The sequence below is a fragment of the Acipenser ruthenus genome, chromosome 23, assembly GCF_902713425.1.
Source record: "Acipenser ruthenus chromosome 23, fAciRut3.2 maternal haplotype, whole genome shotgun sequence".
NCBI lineage: Eukaryota > Metazoa > Chordata > Actinopteri > Acipenseriformes > Acipenseridae > Acipenser > Acipenser ruthenus.
Genome location: NC_081211.1, coordinates 6,537,298 through 6,557,600, shown reverse-complemented (window position 1 = coordinate 6,557,600; position 20,303 = coordinate 6,537,298). Strand labels below are relative to the sequence as shown.

The 20,303-nt window shown below is 39.8% G+C and overlaps 1 protein-coding gene across 1 annotated transcript in view; it reads right to left on the bottom strand.

Annotated features, from left to right (window-relative positions):
• Positions 1 to 4,144: 4,144 nt before the first annotated feature.
• LOC131696558 (arf-GAP with SH3 domain, ANK repeat and PH domain-containing protein 1-like) overlaps positions 4,145 to 20,303 on the bottom strand; it is a 40,296-nt gene continuing 24,137 nt past the window's right edge. Inside the window, exons 13-26 of the mRNA XM_058997624.1 lie at positions 19,112 to 19,160; positions 17,307 to 17,473; positions 17,044 to 17,177; positions 15,299 to 15,390; positions 14,930 to 15,110; positions 13,399 to 13,484; positions 12,336 to 12,451; positions 11,653 to 11,720; positions 9,704 to 9,811; positions 9,207 to 9,393; positions 8,037 to 8,349; positions 7,292 to 7,469; positions 7,052 to 7,174; positions 4,145 to 5,928 (exon numbers count right to left, since the gene is read on the bottom strand). Of these exons, the coding sequence (XP_058853607.1) occupies positions 5,854 to 5,928; positions 7,052 to 7,174; positions 7,292 to 7,469; positions 8,037 to 8,349; positions 9,207 to 9,393; positions 9,704 to 9,811; positions 11,653 to 11,720; positions 12,336 to 12,451; positions 13,399 to 13,484; positions 14,930 to 15,110; positions 15,299 to 15,390; positions 17,044 to 17,177; positions 17,307 to 17,473; positions 19,112 to 19,160 (1,877 nt within the window). The 3' untranslated portion in view covers positions 4,145 to 5,853. The remainder of the gene's footprint in view (positions 5,929 to 7,051; positions 7,175 to 7,291; positions 7,470 to 8,036; positions 8,350 to 9,206; positions 9,394 to 9,703; positions 9,812 to 11,652; positions 11,721 to 12,335; positions 12,452 to 13,398; positions 13,485 to 14,929; positions 15,111 to 15,298; positions 15,391 to 17,043; positions 17,178 to 17,306; positions 17,474 to 19,111; positions 19,161 to 20,303) is intronic.

The following is a 20,303-nucleotide window of genomic DNA, read 5'->3' as shown; positions in this document are numbered from 1 at the left end:
ATATACAGTATATTTGATCAAATTACAGTACCAATGTTAGTGTATGTGCAACTTGCCACAGTCTCATTGGCTACACCCAAGAAGCTTTCTAAAGAACAGTGCTCTTTCTCTGGCATCTGATTACAAGTCTGTATGCTGCAGTTGTGCTTCATACCCTATTTGTCTTGCTCTGTGCTCTACAATTGCTATCAACTTTCATTCAGGAGCACTTTAGACTTTCAACTATACAGAATGCCATTTGGGTCTATTTGACTAGGCTTAGGGACTGTCTACAAACTTCCATACTCTCTAGCAGGGACATACCTCTCACACTATACAAAGCCCTCTGTACTTAGTGTTAGGCTCTTAATGTGAAGACATGTTGCATACCTGCATGTGCAGACACAAGGCGTGCTGAAACGTGTGCTGTATTTGTTTGGCTTGGGCAGTGTAATCAGATCTGTACGGCGTAGCTGTTGTGATAGCCCAGACTGTACGCAAAGTCCATTACCCCCCTGCTGTGTTAAAAGTTATGTCAGATAATTAAAGGCGCAGTGTCTGTCACTAGCCACCCAGAGTCTCATGTTTCCCAACACAGATACAATATCAGGCTATTTATAAGATTGTTTGGCAGCATCACAAGGTCAGCTATCTGTCTTCACTGTATTTTTGTATACATGTTGTGAAGCATAACATGTGTTTTTTCTTTGCTAGATATCTGAATTCAGTCCCTTGATTTAACAGGCTGAACACAAGAGACACCCGTGCAAGCACACATCTGCAGCAGAGAGTACACTGTTCAAAAACAGAGTTGTTTGGATGTAAATATAGACATGTACTGTAAATAAAGCTGCCCACACACCTCGAGGGGCTGCGTTCCTTTCCAGGGTCAGTACAGTGGTTGTTCCAGGAGCTCCTCCTGGTCATTCCTATTTGAGGCAGTCCATGCAATAATAGTACAAACCGCATTTCATACATATGTGTTCTTTTTGGAACGAGTGACCTTTTAAAGAAAACACATGAGTGCACAGCCACGAAAGTAAAACACACTGAAAAGAAGATTCTTCCTTTTTTGATCTTTTTTTAACACATTTTACACTATGAACTTAAGAACATTAGAAAATGTACGAACGAGAGGAGGCAATTCGGCCCATCTAAACTCATTTGGTTCCTACTGTAGCAGCTGATTGATCTTAAAACGTTGTCAAATTGGGTCTTAGAAGGATCCGAGTGATTCTGCCTCAACAACATGACTAGGTAACCCATTCCATACCCTTAGCACTCTCTGTGTGGAGGAGTGTCTCCTGTCCTCTGTTCTGTCTATCTCAACTCTATTCCACCTGTGTCCTGTGGTCCTGGTTTCTGTGCTGTGCTTAAAGTATTGGTTAAAAAGAATGATTAAGTTCTTCATGGCTAATTCCATTAAGTCCTGGGATCATTCTGCTTGCTTTTTGTTGGACTTTCTCCAGGGTCACAATGTCCCTTTGGTACTGCAGATTTTTCTTGATAATTTCTTGGTTTCCATGTTTTAATTTTTTTTATGTTTTTCTTTTGCAGTGCAATGGTGGACTCACAAAACAATTCCAAAAGGTTTTGGTCTTCGTGAAACTTGCCATAGACTGATTCTCTCTCTAATATTAGATAACATTTACACTTAAAAAAGCTGCTTCAAGAAAGCAAAGATTTGTGAATAGCGTTATCTAACACTAGGGTAAGACTTTTTTACATTATTGTTAATATAAAGTACATGTTTTTTGTTGAATCAGTTTAAGGAAGTCTCTAGTTTCAGTATTTGTCATTCACATACCAGTGTTAGAGTTCCTGCTGCTGTGTTGGACCAGGCACACACAGGCAGCGTGCACGCGCACACACACAAACAGGCAGCATGTGCACACACGCACACACACACACAAGCAGCATACGCACACACACACATGCACAGGCAGCACACACACAGGCAGTGCTGACACACACACAAACACATGCACAGGCAGCACACATGCACACATGTACAGGTAGCGTGTGCACATACACACACACACACCCACATACATACTGGAATGGTGGTGATCTAAATCTGAGCCTTACAAATGTTCTTTTTTACAAAAACACAGTGGAGCGAAAATGGTAATACAGCTATAGTTACTTAAAAAGAAACTTGCTTGGAGAAATACAGTAAATTTACTTTCACTTGAATTTTGCCTACAGTGAGAAGCTGTGTTTAATATTTAATTACGATTCCTAATTGTATTTACCATCATTACATCTTAAACCATCAAAGTCTTTCTCAATGTCTTCAAATGTTTGAGGGCATTGCAAAGGACTTCTTGTCATTGTCATTGCATTTATTACGTCTCTTTTAGTATTTCTAACTTCAGGGATTCATGCAGGCTCCTAACCTCTGCTATAACACCCCTCTCCCCTACACAGAATAATACACTTAATAAACTGCTATTATTTATGCCAGGATTTCAGCTCAGTAAAGCTGTTGTAATGCAGGTGGTGGCTGTCCGGGACACAGCCTAGCTCAAGCAGCAGGAGCACTCAACCCATTCATTACCAAATCAGTTAGTGGCTTTTTCCATTGTGCCTTTTTGTTTTTTAAATACAAAAACAAAAAAACACAAGAGAAAGTGAAAACAGTGATTTGGCTCAAAACAATGAGGGTGCCTCCAAGGTAGGCTAGACTAAACAAGTTTTTATCAGTTCAGGTTTAGGGAGTACAAAAAATAACAGGAAATCAGAAGAGAATCATTGCAGCTAAATGGAGGGTGTTACAGATTAAAACTCTCTGAACTCATCTAATCAGTTAAAAGTCTGTAATTTAATATGAGGCTAGGCGACGGACCAAGCAGCTTTGAGGCAATAGTTAATTTCTGTGTGTTGCATAATCATCAAAACAAAATAGATTATTCAAATTTCTGTGAGGTGGGGATTCGTCCTGATCTACTGAAATAAAGTTTAACACTTCTGGAGGAAAGGCTGCCTCGCATGAATTTGATTAAATTACATTCCTCCGCCTCCCCCCCCCCCACTCTTGTAGTAGCATGTGGTACTATCTGTTATTAGCATGCCTAACTGTAAACCTAATATTAATAATGCCTGTAATTTTGAGTCAACCCCCCCCCCCCCTTCCACTCCCACTTCCACTCCACACACTTTTGCCTTAACAACAACAGCAGAATCTAGTATATATATTCTGTGTAGTTTAACTGTGTTACTTGAGATAAAATGTATGTTACACTGGATTTATGATATGTAAGTGATTTATATATGATATGTGTGATTTATTCAGTTCTACAGGGACTTGATAGAATGGTTATATTTAGTGTTTATTATCTATTAATGTATTTCTTCAACACCAGCTTAACTAGCCAGGATCCTGTCTTCCAATTCCCGAATTTCCTTTCCCATCTGGTACATGTTGCTTCAATATGCTTCATTACTTTATACTCTATATCAGGGATATGCAACTTTGTTCCAACCGCTAACCAATTAAATCTTTATCCAGATCCTGAAGCAGTTAGTGATCTCATTATACCTATTAAACCTGGTATAGAATGGACCTCTGAACCACAGTGCCAATCCTTTCTCTCTCTGGGTATATGTTGTGCACAAACCATACCTACAGGACAGGGTTTTATTCACATCCCTGTACAGCAGCTCTGGGAATTGAATCACACCCATGGTCTATTACTTGCTGATTTGTTGTCCTTGTGTACCTCCATCAGATGAGGAAATTCTCTATAGTATAACTGTGATATATTTTACACTGGTCTCCAGTGATACCTGAAACTCAAGTGATTTAATAATTGCAGAATGTTTTTGTTTGGTTTCTTGTCTGCCCTCATGCCATGGTTCATTTACCAGATACCACTATTGTAATGTGAAGGCTGTGCTGTGTTTATTGCTAAGGGTTCAAGTCCTAAGAATCTTATTTGGGGTCTTCAGCTGTCCAATGGCTGGTTTCAAAATGTTCTTTCTAAAGTTTCTAAAATTGATCACAGCAAGGTACTGTTTTAACTGAATAAAATCAAGCATAAGGAAACAACATTAACTTGAGTATCAAGGAATATATTAAATGTAAACAGATGCTGCCAACAAAAACATACAAACATATATTATTATTATTATTATTTATTTCTTAGCAGACGCCCTTATCCAGGGCGACTTACAATTGTTACAAGTTATCACATTATACATTATTTCACATTATACAGATATCACATTATTTGTACATACAATTACCCATTTATACAGTTGGGTTTTTACTGGAGCAATCTAGGTAAAGTACCTTGCTCAAGGGTACAACAGCAGTGTCCCCCACTGGGGATTGAACCCACAACCCTCCGGTCAAGAGTCCAGAGCCCTAACCACTACTCCACACTGCTGCCCTACAGATATACAATAAAGATATACAATATCTTTATAAGAATAACATTTACAAAAAATTAGGACAAGAGCAGGGAGACTGTTACAAATACCCAATTTTTTAAAACTGTCTACATTCATATAGCTTCAGCATACTAATAAATGCATAACTAATATTTTGTGAATATGTCCCATACTGTACTGGTTCACAATATTGGTCTCCAAAGATACTTAAAAAACACTGCCCAGATAATGTGCTTCAACCCTGCCTTGAAAGGAGCACATCAAATGATGACTATTCAGTTGCAGGTTTGAGACTGTGACCGACAGTGTTCATTAGTGCAATCTGTAAGGGATTCTGGCTGACAGAACAATCTAGCAGTTTGTTAGCAGACACCCCCATGCCTGCGAGACTGATTGAAGTGCATATAACGAAATGCTTTGAGAGAATACCTTCTACCAGGAGAGGGTTAGCAATTTACTAGCATCCCGGAACCCTGAAAAATGGAAAGTGACCAGCAAAAAATACAATCAAGTTTTACAAAATATTGTTTAATGTAATGGGCTAGTAATGGAAATCCCAAGATCAGGAAGGATCGCGGTGACTGAAATGGAAAGAGTTACAAAAATACTATGGGCATTAACGCACCAGAAAATTGAATAAATTCCATTGCATTCGTCTGATTTATTAATGCAGCCCTTTCTTTTTTTGCTAAAGAATGTAGCACTTTTTTTAAGGCGCTCCAACGTTTTTTCTTTCCATGTTGCAGCTTGTTGCAACTTGGTTCATCTTGCACACTGCCACTGTCCCTAGAATAATAGTACACGCCTCCTCAGAATGTTGTTTCATCTTCTTCAAAGTTCAGCAGGGAACAGATAGAGGCATACTCTCTGCCTCTGCACCTCAAACCTTGGCTTGTGTCCAGCATGGAGAATTGAAATGAGATTGTAAATCTTGCTGTATTTAGTAACTTTGCTCCACTCAGCTGACAACAGGCTACCTTCCCCAGCTGTCCATGGCACTGCAATGTTTTTCATTACAATAATCCATTCCGAGAAGTGTCAGAATCTTCTGGGTTATGCATCTGATATAAGCAATCCTGTAGCTGCTCTGCAGTATATGTGAAAGCAAAGGTATTTTAAGATTGCTCATTTGCAAATATCCCTTTTTTTTTTTGCATAGGCACGTAAGACTAAAACTACAGTATTTTGTACTGTACATAAGACAGTCCTTTTTGTGTGAGAATAAAGAAGAATGGTGGTTGAAATAATACAGAAGCTTATATACAGTGTAATTTATATATAAAAACATATGACAAAACATAAATTTCAATATTTGCCAATATTTTACAAGCAATAAAGAAAAAAATGTTGTTTGCGTACACTAAACTGGTAAGTGAGACGCCCAAACAGATTTCGTAGTCTTTGTTTCTCCCCAGGTTCGGTTGTGCTACAGATGAAGTTTTGTGGAGATTGAGATCTGCAGCGTTTGTGTTGAAGGTCCTATTCTGGTATAAGGTGCACATAGTTGACAGGGAATGATCCTACTCTTGTTGAGTCTCCTTCAATATGACCAACCTGGAATAAAAAAACAAGGTTCTGCTGTCATTCAGAAATACTTGACAAATTCAATGACAAACGGTTTGACTGCAAGTCTTTTTCAATGTCTACAATTAAACCATATTGAGGGTTTAATAGTTATGGATGACTTTTTGTTGGAAGACTAGATTGCACAGAGCAATAGAACTTAATAACTTAATCTCAAACCACTTAGGACAGTTGTCTGTTCAGAAACAAGCAGTAACACTAAAAAAACACCATCAATCTATCTAATAATGATGGAATGATTTTTAGGGGTTCCAATAACTGTGGGACAGATTGCTCATGAATTGAAATAAATTGATGGGATGGTATAAATGCCCTACCCCCAGTAGTTTCATTGAGGTCATTGATAATAACAGGATAATAACTTAGCAATTAATACTTGTTGGTAAAGAACCAACACTGTGCAACAAGACTGGTCAAGCCACTTGTGTAACGTGACTTTTTCTTCTTGTATTTTAGTGTTATTATTTAAATAAATATTCATCTTGCATTGTAATCCTGCATTGCCCTGTAACATTTGTAAGTCGCTTTGGATAAAGGCACCTGCCAAATAAATAAATAATATTCAAAGTGAATAATATTTCTGGAAGAATACTTTGTGGAATGGCTAAGTGCAACACTGTCAAGAGATAACCATGATGCAGCTTTGGAGCGACATGCACAAGCAATGTGTCCGGCACTCCACATGAAGCAAAAGAACTGCTCAGTGTATCGTGACCCAGCACAGTCAGCCGAGTGTTTCACGTGGCATTTACCAATGTGTGCTGAAGATTCGTTTGTAGCTCACGGGTGAATGCCAAGATTTCACTAATATACTGGATTCTTACAAAAGTATTAAATCCGTGGTGTAACCCAATGTGTGGGGCCCTGATTCAAAGCAGGTGGAACACAAGAGAAGTAACAACATAGAAACAAATCCATTTTAGATGACGTGTGTGTATTGGTCTTCTAGCACTACCTATTCCCACTGCAAAGCCACGTTTAATGAAAAAGAGGCTAGCCATGATGCACCTGATCCAGTAAGATAGGTTACAGTCACTTTAAATCCATTCAAGTTCATAAAAGAAAAATATGGAACACAATGCTGCACACTTACCCACCAGTGCGAATCCTCCACTCCCGTGACAACTATCACCTCCCCTTTGCAGAATGTCAGTTCCTCAGCGTTCTCCACTTTACAGTCCACCAGGGCTTTCACCCTCTTCTGCTTTGGCTTCAGCTATGGCACATGGTGATAAATCAAGACAACAAGTCAGAGGTGAGATGCAGCTGAGGGATTTGAGTGCTTCTGCACAAATACTTTTCAAAACTGTACTGTAATCGGTGGGGCACTGACCAGCACAGACTTCCTTGGTTGTGGCACTGGAGCTGTGGCTGACGGCGATACCGAAGGGTGTCCGATGGTGGTGTTGTACAGATCCTCCATGCTCCCTGGGATGCTGGGGGAGGTCACCGGGGTCTTCCCCACCCCCCCATTACTGGTAGACCGTCTATACGATGTGGTCTTCTCAGAGCTGAAATATAAAGCACTTAGAACTGAAAGAGCAGTTCTCGATATAAGTGTGACATCCACACAGCTGCCATCCAAATGCTGGAGATGTTTTATTAATTTTACTAACCGGATGCTGCTCTCCTATTGCTTTCTTTGGCTAAGAGGTAACGACTTATGAAACTTACAAAAAAACACTGCTTGCCGATGAAGCGCTGCGCAGGGACCCTCAGACCCTGCTCTCAAACAGCTAACCCTGTCAGTGGACAACTCGCCCTTTTTCAGACAAACACAGCTAAATAATAACTTATGCCTCAGGTTTTATTGACTTCAGAGTTCCATTATTACCTTGCAACACACCACACAGATGCCCTTATCCATTAATTCTGATTCAATTTTTTCATTTATTTAAAAAACAGCAACAGCAACTGGCCGCTCAAGGAAAAAAAAGGCCACCAGATGGCACTGTTTGTTAATCTAAGATCTTATTTTATTTAATGATGCAAATAAAAACAAAAACAGGCATCAAGGGTTTAAGGGTTATCCCCATGTAAAGCTATACTCCAAGAGAAAGAGAGAGTTTCCAGGTTACCTGACTGGCCCCAGGTGAGCCTGTTGGCTGTGGGTTGCCTGTCCCTGCTCCAGCCCACTCTTCCGGGACTCAGACTGGGACTGGTTATCCCAGAACACGCTCTGCCGGTGAATGCGTGAGCTCTTCTCGCGAGGGGACTTGGGGGCCGATGACCAGCGGGACACCAAGGCCTCCAGCAGAGGGGGGCTGTGCCGGTTGGAAGATGGTCGAGCAGCTGTCACTTCATGCGCTGGACGGGACAGCGGGTTCGAGGCGCGTCGGAGCTGGGGGTGACCTTCCGGAGCCGAGGAGGAGATCTGGGGGTCTGAGCAGCCTGGTGAGAATGAGGCTCAGTTTAAACAATAATAATGGCTTGTAAATGTGTTACTAGTAACTGCTGCAACCAGCAGTCTATTGAATGCAACGCCCTGAACCATAGACCATTCAAGGCAGTTCCTAATCTGTAAGGAACAGGACCTGCCTGAATCCAAATAACAATGTTTACCTTATCTGTATTGTAGTTTTAAATTCAAACATGATCTTCTCTATGCTGAAAACAAATACCAAGACAAGTAACACGTTCTACTCATTGGAAAGATTTTTTTACATGTTCACTTAACACCTTACTTCCCAGCAACTTTTACAAAATGCATGAACCTCTTTTAAGCACGCAAAATAAAGTTTCTCCTGCAATAAAATCTTTGGTTCCTTTTTCGTATATGGCAAGTACAATTGCAAAAAAGAGATTGCATAAAAGGATTCAAACACTATGGTTTCATGGGCTTAAACATTGTTAATAGACAGTTCACTGACAACTTCTCATTTTATCTTTGCATTTTTAGTTGTGTTTTCCAGTCAGTGTATCTGCTGCTGTTGCAATACTGCAGCGCCATCTAGTGACAAATTAAACATGACAAGGCAGCCCTGTAGACCGGTAAGCAGACAATGCAACAGGCTAGGAAGCCCTGGCCTTAGCAGGGACTCCTTCAGACTGGAGTGTAACTTAGATCAAAATCCGAAGGGACCAAATAACAATATAGGAATGTTCTATCTAAAAGTTTGGTAAAAATGATGACACGGAAATATGGTTTGAAATTCTGCGTTGTCTCTACCCTGTACTCAGATCACTGCCTCGTAGTGATGCTTGTGGATTGAAGAGAGTAGATGTAAGGGAAGTCCCAGCTGGCTTACCTCGTTGGATGCTTTTGGCTGGCAGTGGAGGGGCCACGTTTTCCACATGGCTGGAGTACGAGGATGAGCCTTTGTAAAGAAACTCGATGTTCTCATAAGTCTTGTTGGACACACCAGTGTTCCCTGAGCTCCACTGACTGGGCGACTTGGGGAGTGGCGACTTAAAAGACCTCTGTAGCGGACTGATCTGTTTGAGAAATGAACAGGATCGTTCACGACGTGCTGCTGCAATCCAAGCGAACATTCACTCCATGAACTACATTCATTACTTTATCAGATCAAGAAGTTAATTGGCTTGTTGTAATTCAGCATATTTATACTTTAATTGGATGTCTGTATTTTCACTTTTACATGGACAGCTCTATTTAAAGTCCACTCAAAGACCTTTCCTGGGAGGCAATGAAAGATCTCCCTGTATTATAAGTGTATTACTCAGTGGTTTTGTAAATTCCACAGTAATCTGTGTATCAAATGTAGTTCATATGTGTCAAGGTTACCCTTTCGTCTAGGTCATCCTCACTATCATACACGTCCTGTTGCTGAGTCTCCCAGATGTACTCAACGTGGATCTGAGTGTTGAGCTTCCCCACCTGAGCCTGCTCCAGCTGAAATACAGAAAGCCACAATGAACACAGGACCCATCACAGACCACACTGGTAGCGATTTGTCACAACTTGACAAGGGAAACGTAAAAGGGGATACTTCATGCTATCCACATTCTCGGAATATTTAATTTTTTAATATCCCATTAAGTGTATTTTGTACAATTGCCTGTTGTTATTTCTGCGCAGGCAAAAAGAAGTTCACCACACTCAAAGAAGTCCTAGAAAGTTATCTGCATCAGAACAATAAAGGATAACGTTTCGACCCTTCGGTCTTCGTCAGACCAGGCTTAGTAAATAATATACATAATTAGGCTTGCTACTTTCCGATTTTAAATCGGTAAAGCTTGTTAAACGTTCCACCAAAACATGAGTTTGACTGAAATAAATTTACATAGGATAAATGTCAGTAAAACTACTCGCTGTTTTTCATTTTCTTGCCAAAAATAATCATTTAGAAATCATCTCTAGTTTGTGTAGTTTTTATACTTGCTGTCTGTCCCGTCTCCGTTCCGCTCTGAATGTCTAGGGGTCGCGGTCAATCATCTCAGTGCTCCCTTAGTAGGCTACTGTAGTTCACCGTCAGTCATTTCACCCTGTTCTGACAGATCTTGTTGACTGAAGCAGCGCTAGAATGCTCTCATTCATTTAAATGACTGTCAATCATCAAGACCTGCACGGACTGTACACTTTCATTTGCTAGCTACAGCGCCTGTCATTCAAAGCGCCTACTTTGAAGTTAGCGGGTTAAGGTGTAGGTAGGCTTTTGCTATAGGTATACGGTGACAGTTACTAGTTTGATTTGAAAATGGGGTGCAAGAGGAAAGCACTTAATGAGTATTGTGCACAATACCCTGACCGACAGCTGAGGTCTCTGCGGCAGGGCGAAGTGGGCCTGTCTGCCTTGCCTTCCAGTGAGTCCAGCTGTGCTGAAGCAGGAGAGTTGCGGAGCTCAGACTCCGAATAATAAGTGCAAGTTAGTTCTGTTCAACTATCTAATGTTTTCTTCTGTGCTATAAAAGTGTAATACACTTGTATGTGATGCGTTTTCTACAATTTATTTGAGACCATTTGTGTAGGATCTTGTATAGCTCTGTTGTGACCAAACATTATTTCAATTAGAATGTTGGTAACCACGGTTTTGTTGCACGTTGAATATGATAAAGGGGTTTTGCTAAATGAGACATTTCTCAATGGCATAAAAAGTATGTTTTTCTTTTCTTTTCTTTTTTTTTTTTTTTTAACATAAAGGTTGCTTTCACCAATTCTCTGCTTGAATTGAAAAATAAAGATTTAAAAAAAACCTGGTAAATTCTTTCTAAAATAAACGTTGATATTAATCATCGATTTGGCAAACAAATAAAAAATTGAATAGTAGCAAGTCTATATATATATATATATATATATATATATATATATATATATATATATATATAATGCTCCAAGCAGAAACAGCAGTAGAGAAGGATAGATAACACACATAATGATATTTAAGAAACTATGGATGATATAAAGCAGAAACTCCCTTATTCATATAATGCAATCGACCTCCAGTTTCTGGCTTTAATGACTGGAGTTACATTACTGCCTTTAAAAACATGACAGCAATGCCGTTATCCCTTAAATAATACCATGAAAGACATTTTTCCTGTTCAAATGTTGTCTTATTGCATTACTAAGCTTCTTTCAAGTACTGCTATCCATGTATATTATATGTGTGTTTGATATTACAGGTCTTAAAAAGTATCACATAGCATGTATTCCCCCAAAGGAAAAAAAAAAATGTTGATGTTGCAAAACCTGTAATTACCACCTCAGGAGTTCTGTAAAAAGTGTTCTCTTACCAGCTCTGCACACTGTGTGTGGTTTAGACGTTTTCCTATGTCCAATGCAGTCTCGCCAGCTCCATTAACTAGAAAAAAAAAGAATACAAGTTAATGAAAATCATTTACTAGTAAGCTTTTATTCAGTCAGGAAACTCATGCGGCTATTTATTAAAACATAGATTAGATAACACTACTGCATTATACATATTTTATACTACATTCTTTGGCCTTTGGACTCGCCTTTCGAGGTACTCCTGCCCATACACCTGCAGATAATTAGAAAGGCTGACCATAGGGAAGCCATGGGCAGGGGGGTAGGATAGCTGCTCTCCCCCGTCAGACAAAGCCAAAATGCAGGTGGAGGCTGAGGAGGAGGAGGTGAACTCTGGCACACAGCAGGGACATAATGGACTGAGGTAAGATATAAATCCTTTCCTTGCCGTTCATTGGACGTGTTGTTTATCGAATAAGATACTAGCTATTCGAGTGACGATTTGATCTAGTATTGGAAGCGCCTAAAATATGCTTGACGTTTATAAGTGATTTGATCTGAGGTTAAAGCAAGTTCCCTGCCAGAACCACAGCTTGCTTAGTACATGGAAACTCCCTGTATTATTGTGATTTATTCCCTTCAGAGTTGGAGCTGAGCTGAATAAACACTCCAGGCTGGGACTGCCAAGACCGATGAACTGTCTGCTCACCAGTTTGTAGGGCTGCCTTTCCCTTCAGCAGCAGCTTGAGACACTCCGTCTTGCTGTACAGGCAGCTGTAATGCAGGGCTGTGTTGCCTTCAGTCGTCTTCTTCTCTAGACTCGCACTATGAAGAAAACACAGGGATGTGATGCACTTTCATTAGCAGGGGTGTGAAGACACACTAAGATCACGATACAATATGTATCACCAATGCAGGTCGTATAAGCTTCGTATGCATTGGTCTTGAGGGGCTGCTTTGTATGATTACGTTTTGTTAAAAGACAATACTTAAATAAGGAGTTCATACATTCATACCAACTACACATCACACGTATTCATCGTTCAAGAACCATTTGGGAGACAAGTAGCTATGCAGTGCTCGAAACACCATTCACACTTCTATTATGATATGACACACAGTGGGGAAAGTATGTAACTTCCCCACTATTCACTACCCACACATTTTTCAAAACTCTGCTTCACAAACTTTTTTGTTATCACTCAGGCTGTCATCAAATGCATGAAGTAAAATAGCAGGCAAAAGTTGATGAAATGTATTTTAGAAAAGACAACGTTTATCTCTTTGAACTGGTCTTTTAAAATGTCATAAAACATAGTGAATGCATGCTAAAGCATAGCTAAGCAATGTAAAATTCCAGAGAGCAATGGTAAAGTATATTTAAAAGCATGGCAAACCATGGTAAACTATGTTAAATGCATAGTAGAAACATAAGACAGCTGCTAAATGACTGCGGGTAAACTTGTATAAGGTCCGTATGCAGTGCTTATTAGTTATTTTGCTGTATGACTTACACATGAAAACATTTTGAAAAACATAGCACATGTACAATATACTGTAAACATGGAATAACCGTGAATTATTGAAATCGTGAAATGACAAGGAAGCACGGTATATTTGATATGAAACATTTATCTGACGACCCCCAAAGCCACCTGGAATCACTGTAATTAAGTTAGTTGCGTTAAACACATTGCTAGTGTAATGCAAGTTAGTGTGTCTTCTACACCGATAAAGATATTAAGCACCGGGGTAATACAGTATATAGATACCTGTTCTGTATAAGGAATTCAACTAGTGCAAGAGAGCTCCTGTCTGCCAGCCTCACTGCCAAGTGAAGTGCCGTCTCGCCAAGATCCTGTCAGGACAGAAGAAACACGGTCAAAAGTCTGTTAACTGCAACTGAGCACTGGAAAGAACTTTAAGATAGAGTATTGCACTAGAATGTAGTTTAGCTGGGGATTCCCTGCTTAACACCAGGGCTCCTGTAACATTAGAGCCCTTAGTGATGTATATGGGAGGACGGAGCTTGGGAGACAGCTAGTGGAGGGCGATGCTTAATAACTATGCATCACTGAGTGGGATGTGAATATTTTCAGTAGAAGCTAGTTAGATCTGAGAGACTGGGGTGTAGCATATTCTAATATTTAGATTTGTACCTTTGTATAGCCATTAGGGACAGGCTGTTTCAGCTGCCTGCGCCTCGGTTACACCCAGCTACAAAGCGACATGGAATTAGGACCACCATGAGAAAGCAGCTGGTGGATATAATCATTTCTAAAAACATGTTCTTTGTTTGATTATTTTTAAAACAGCAGGGATGTCCACAATTAAATCCTTTATGAAACCACTGAGATACACATGCACACTCAGCACTTCAAATACTGCAGATACACTGCACCCTAGTAACGGAAAGCAATTGGCAAGAACAGTGCAGCCACATGACTCTTTCCAAGACTGAAGCTTGTATTTATAAAACTTAAACATAAATACCAATAAGCGCTTTTAGAACTGTGTGGCACCCATAGATATTAAGCACTCAATAGTGCTGGATTAAGAAGTACTAAAAGAAACTTGATAAATTCAATAACAAATGTTTCGACGTCATTGAAAACACTGAAAAAGACTTCAAGTTGAATCATTTGTCACTGAATTTATTAGGTTTTATTTTTTCTTAATGCACAACTGTGTGTATCTGTGGTTAGACTTGAAGACTGAGAGAGAGAGGTCTAACAGTTATAGCAGAGACTGAGGAGAAATTATGTTGTGGTTAAAACTAAGGAGTGTGAGGCTGTGTGGCCAGTGGTTTGAGCAGAGGGCTGAGCTGCAAAGACAGGCTGAAATAACTGAATCTATTTAACCTGGAACAAAGAAGAAATAGGGAGGTTATGATTGACGTCTTTAAAATGTTAAAAGGAGTTGACACAGTTAACCCAACCAGCACAGAAACCAGGACCAGAGGACTCCACTGGAAATTAGGAAAGAGGGAAGGAGACACAGAGAGTGGCGAGGGTATGGAATGGGCTACCAATTCATGCTGTTGAGACAGAATCACTTGGATCCTTTAGGATCCAACTTGACAAAGTTCTGAGATCAATCAGCTACTTGGAACAGGATGATCAGGATGAATGGACTCCTCTTGTGCGTACATTTTCTTATGTTCTTGTGAAACAGTGTGGTGTAGTGTTTAGAGAGGAGGACTGGGGCACAGTGTAGCCTTATGGGAAGAGCTGAGTGGGTTTGGGATTAGATCAAGGACTAGGTGGCATTACAGGACACAGAAAAATAATAAAATCAGCACACCTGTCCATCTGGCATGGCAACTGGCTTTGCCAAGTCTTCCCCCTCCACATAGATCTGAACCAGTGTAGTGATGTCCCTATTTCTTATTGTATCATGAAGACGCCACATATCTTCATCGCTGTTCTTCTGAATGTATTTGCGGTCCACATATTTGGCAACGATATACTCCTTTCTGGCATTCCTGTAAAAAGAAAAGGTAAGAGTCTTATTTGGCCTCAATATAACTGTTTAATTTTGTTTTTAAAAAATTACTGAAGAATTGTTCTATGCATATCTCAATAAAATTGACACTCTGCTATTTCAGCAGAAGTTTACTTGCATACATTTACATTGGATAAAAGCAGTTTCAAAGCTGCTTCATATACTTACATGTCACTGTTGGGAAGGGGTTTGATGGCATCATTAGGTAAGGTTGTCTCCATTATATCATTAAATTTTGTATTGCCAATGCTGACAGCAAGCTGGAAAATAGAGTATGGTTTAAAACACTGCAATTATTATAAAAAATAAATAAAAAAGATGAACACAGAGGCATTCCCATCTACATCTACAGTACTGTACACTGGAGTGTGTGCATGCATTCCATCTTCGTAATGTCTGCATATTTTCAACTTTATGCTTTGTGCCCACTGCTCAGTTTTCTGTATTTTGCATTTATATTTCATTAAGGATTACCACATCAGAAAACCACCACACAATTCTGCACAATTCATCCCACTTGGCCTTCTCTGTTTCAGAGAGGCCCAGAACTAAATGGCTGGGGGAGTTCAGGCACAAAGCTTATATTGTAAAAATACAAGGAGTACTGCAGAGTCCACACAACCCTTATAAATGTTTACCACAGTGCATTTGCACAGCAATGTTCCCCATGGTTATACTATGCATTTACTACAGTTTGCCATGTTAAAATACAGTTTTTCCTATGGTACACTTTTTAAAGTAAGGCCCAGTGTAAATCGCGATTTCACAGGCTGCGTGGAAATCATGAGATTAGTCCAATACCGTGATATTTACAATATTCTTAAGAAATAAAAATAAATTATTCAATAATTATTATAAAATAAATTATTCAATAATTATTATTTGTATTTCATACAAAAAAAACACATTCGCCATGCACATAGTGCTGTGCAGTGATTATGTCGTGTGACTATATGCAATCTAGGCGGGAAATTAAAATACTACACACTGTAAACAAGAAAATGGATGTCTCTAAAAAGGCTAAAAATGTGTCTGCAGCCGATCACGTAAAGCAGCATCCAGCAGGAGTTTTACACAGCGATGAAGGTAAGCTCTTCTGTACGTCCTGCAACGTTACTGTAGATCACTACCGAGAATCAGCTGTTGACAGGCACTTAGATTCAAGTATTCACCGAAAGAGACAGGCGGAAATCCAAAGCAGTACTGCGACTGCTTTACTTGCAAAGAAACAAAAAACTGTGACTGAAAATCCAAAAGCACAAAACACATTAAATTATGACTTGACAGTTTGCGCAAATATCCCTCTTGAAAAATTGGACAACCAAAAGTTACGTAGATTCTTCAGACTGAGTGTAGCAAATGGTGGAGTGATTCCTTCATCAGCCCAGCTGAGACATGAATACTTACATAAAGCAGGAGATTATGGAATTGGTAAAACAGTCTGGTTGCTTGTCAGTGGTCACACTGACGAGTCGACTGATGCCCAAGATCAGTATGGGTTACACATTGTATTTGTTTTTCAAGACCTAAATGGTGAACATGCATCTGATGTACTAGAACTGAAAGCTGTCCTTGCAGATACACTTTACCTACAGGCTGTTAATTACAACATCGTTTCACAAGCCATTGTAAAGTGCTTGAATAACTTTGACGTTGATTTTGATGATGTCAGTGCATTTATCTCTATATTTGATGTTTAAAAAAATAATAATAATCTGTACACATAATTTATAAAATAGTTCCGTGCACATTCCGCAAAATACAATACTTTACCTGTGACACTGCCGTGAATTTTAAAGAAAATTTCTGCAATTTTCACAAGGCCTTATTTATAAGGGAAGCTCTATTGCTGCCCATGTTCAGATAAAACAGTGGGATGGTGCTCAGTTGATTAAAAGCATTGAATTACCTACCAGTAACTCCGAGGTGCTGAGCCTGTCCAGTGTGAGGGACTGGATCCTGGAATAGTGGACACCCAGCTCCCGGTGAATTCCAGAACACTCTATACAGGTCAGAATACCCAGGTTAGTGGACAGCCATGTTGGATCTGAAAATGGAACAGCACACCTTTAGGACCGATTAGGAAATGTTAGTAACATAACCCTACCAAGGCTGTGAATAACTACAACAGTAAAATACACTTTGCAAAATATACTAGAGGTGAGTATAGCCATACCAGGAGCACCGCAGTCACAGCACACCTCATTGCCGGGCATCTGTTTAACCTCAGCGATCACGGCCCTGGTGAGCTCCTGCAGCCTTTTATCCTGGTACTGGCTCTGATCCCCTTTGAAGGCAGTGTTCAAGGCTTCTTCTTTGCTGTTCTGCAGAACCGACACCCAGCTGCAAGGAAAATCTCATTTAAATAACTCGCGGCTGCCTTTGATAAGTTCCATCCAGGAAGCATTGCAACTCCACAGCATGGAGCCACAGCTACCTAGTCCAAACCTCCCCTAATGTTGAGTTAACTATGCCATTACATCATATTGTCTAGTAAAATCCAGAACAATAAGAGGTTTGTTAAGGAAATGACACAAAACTTACATATAACCCACAAGTCTTAAATTTAGCAGTTGCTAGGCAGAATGTTTTTTTTTTCCCATAAATAAATGCATAAAAATCATCTTATTAAACATTTTAGTTGAACCTAGTTTACTGACGTTGTCAGACACAGCTTTTGTGTGAAAGTTGTAATCTAAACAGAATAGCTCTTGGGTGAGGTAAAGACAATTATTTTTTCATTCCCTCACTGCAGCAATTCTCCGCAACAGCTCAAGGAGAACTGAAAGTCAGGGGGTGTCCATCGATCCCATGACCAAGCCAATTGCCTCTTTACACCTAGGAACTTGTGAGAAAATGACAGCGAGCTACCAGCCTCTAGAGAACTAAGGCCAGCCCTTCATGTCTCTGCCTGAGCTCACCAAGTATCTGGCCAGTAGGGTCCGCTATAGCACGGTGAGGAGAAACAGTACCTAGCAGAGCCAATGCAACGCACCCTCTGGAATCCCCAGTGAAGACTGGCGACTTTGCAATGGCACGAATCTCTCGATGGCCTGACTGTAGCACACCACACACACATGCTTCTACCAGGTGAGGCACACGGGGACCCAGAGATACTCATTTTGAATTAGCAAATCTCTCTATTTCATCCCTTACTGTATTCTGTCATCATGGAGCATTTTGTTACTCACAACAATCCCACATCCTCTATGAATCATTCTTGTTGCGTATTGTGATGTCACTTTTGTTTTTCACACACCCACTGCATTACGCAAAATTATTAACAAAATAAAATATACTGGGAAATATGCTTTCAAATGGGCAGGGGTTATCTGGAATAGGTGTGTTTAAATGTGTAGAATTAAAGTACAAGTAAACATAGAGAGTGTTTATACAATAGTAACTAGTAAGCCTTTTTATTTAATATTAAGAACATAAGAACATAAGAAAGTTTACAAACGAGAGGAGGCCATTCAGCCCATCTTGCTCGTTTGGTTGTTTGTAGCTTATTGATCCCAAAATCTCATCAAGCAGCTTCTTGATGGATCCCAGGGTGACAGCTTCAACAACATTACTGGGGAGTTGGTTCCAGACCCTCACAATTCTCTGTGTAAAAAAGTGCCTCCTATTTACTGTTCTGAAAGCCCCTTTATCTAATCTCCATTTGTGACCCCTGGTCCTTGTTTCTTTTTTCAGGTCAAAGAAGTCCCCTGGGTTGACATTGTCTATACCTTGTCTATATTCAGGATTTATTCATAGTCTATTCCATATAAACAGTAATGTTCTACACATGCAGTTTTATACATATGAATATTGTAGTCATTTATTTAAAGCTGTATTAGAGGTGATGTGGGTTTTTTGAGTTTCGAGTTTATATAAAAATGTTTAAGTTTGGGAAATTATTCGGTCTAACACCCTGTTTAGAGGTTAAAACATAAATGGATACTAAATGATGTGAATAGAACAATAGAATTTCCTTACATGATACATTCTTGCTCATCCTCTGCCTGGAAATGGTAGGTTCTGTTGTCTGCAAAAGGAAACAAAGAAAGTGTTTGCCTATTGAAGCCAAATCAGAGCACTGGGGGATCAAAGATTCAGGCCAGATTTTCATGGAATTATGAAGTAACCACAGATGGAAATGAGATCTTAACAGCTCCACAGCCACTGTAATAAAATACATGTTACACTCTGCACCTGGTTCCCATTACTAGATTAATCTAGATCCGGCCTGTATTGTTTGCTTTTCTTTTTTATAGTTAAAACTGGCAACGAGCCAAACCAAAAACAATCAATTACAAAGCCTGAATAAAGGAAACTATACTATACCGATTATGTAAACAAGACCACCTGCAAGAAATATCATTAGAAAAGAAGCAAAAGGTTTCTATTGATGTTAGAGTATTGGGGGGGGGGGATTTTTTGTGTGTAATATTTGTCCTTTTGGTCCCTGGGCAGCAGTGTGGAGTAGTGGTTAGGGCTCTGGACTCTTGACCGGAAGGTCGTGGGTTCAATCCTTGGTGGGGGACACTGCTGCTGTACCCTTGAGCAAGGTACTTTACCTAGATTGCTCCAGTAAAAACCCAACTGTATAAATGGGTTTTTGTATGTAAAAATAATGTGATATCTTGTAACAATTAAGTAAGTTGCCCTGGATAAGGGCGTCTGCTAATAAATAATAATAATTAGGATTATAGAGTGTTGTGTCTCCATTCTTTCTTCAGTGCAGTAGGTTACAGTATAAGAAATGAGGTTTATATGAATATACGAGGGAATATTTACACAAGGCCAGCATTACTGCATGTTTCCCAGGGTTACCAGCTGATGCTGCTTGATTGTTTCATTTATGCATTGCTTTCGCTATTAAAGTCTATGGTTCCTTCTATCTGTGCGCTTTCAGAAGCTGATGTGGCTGAGCTCAGGTTAGACAGGGAACTGCATAGTTCTGCATGGTTCTGGGTATTTTTACATGGTTTGGGTTGGGTTTGTGCTGTTGCTGTTTGAAAAAATGTCTATCTGTGCTCTGATTGGCTAAAATGACCAAGAGCATTGCATAAATGACAAAAAACAAGTTTGATGCTGACTGGAGTGAATAGTGGCAGTCACTCACACTCACACATATCCAGGTGTGTAAATCCTTGCAACAAAGGCAGAGTAACCTATTAACCGATTA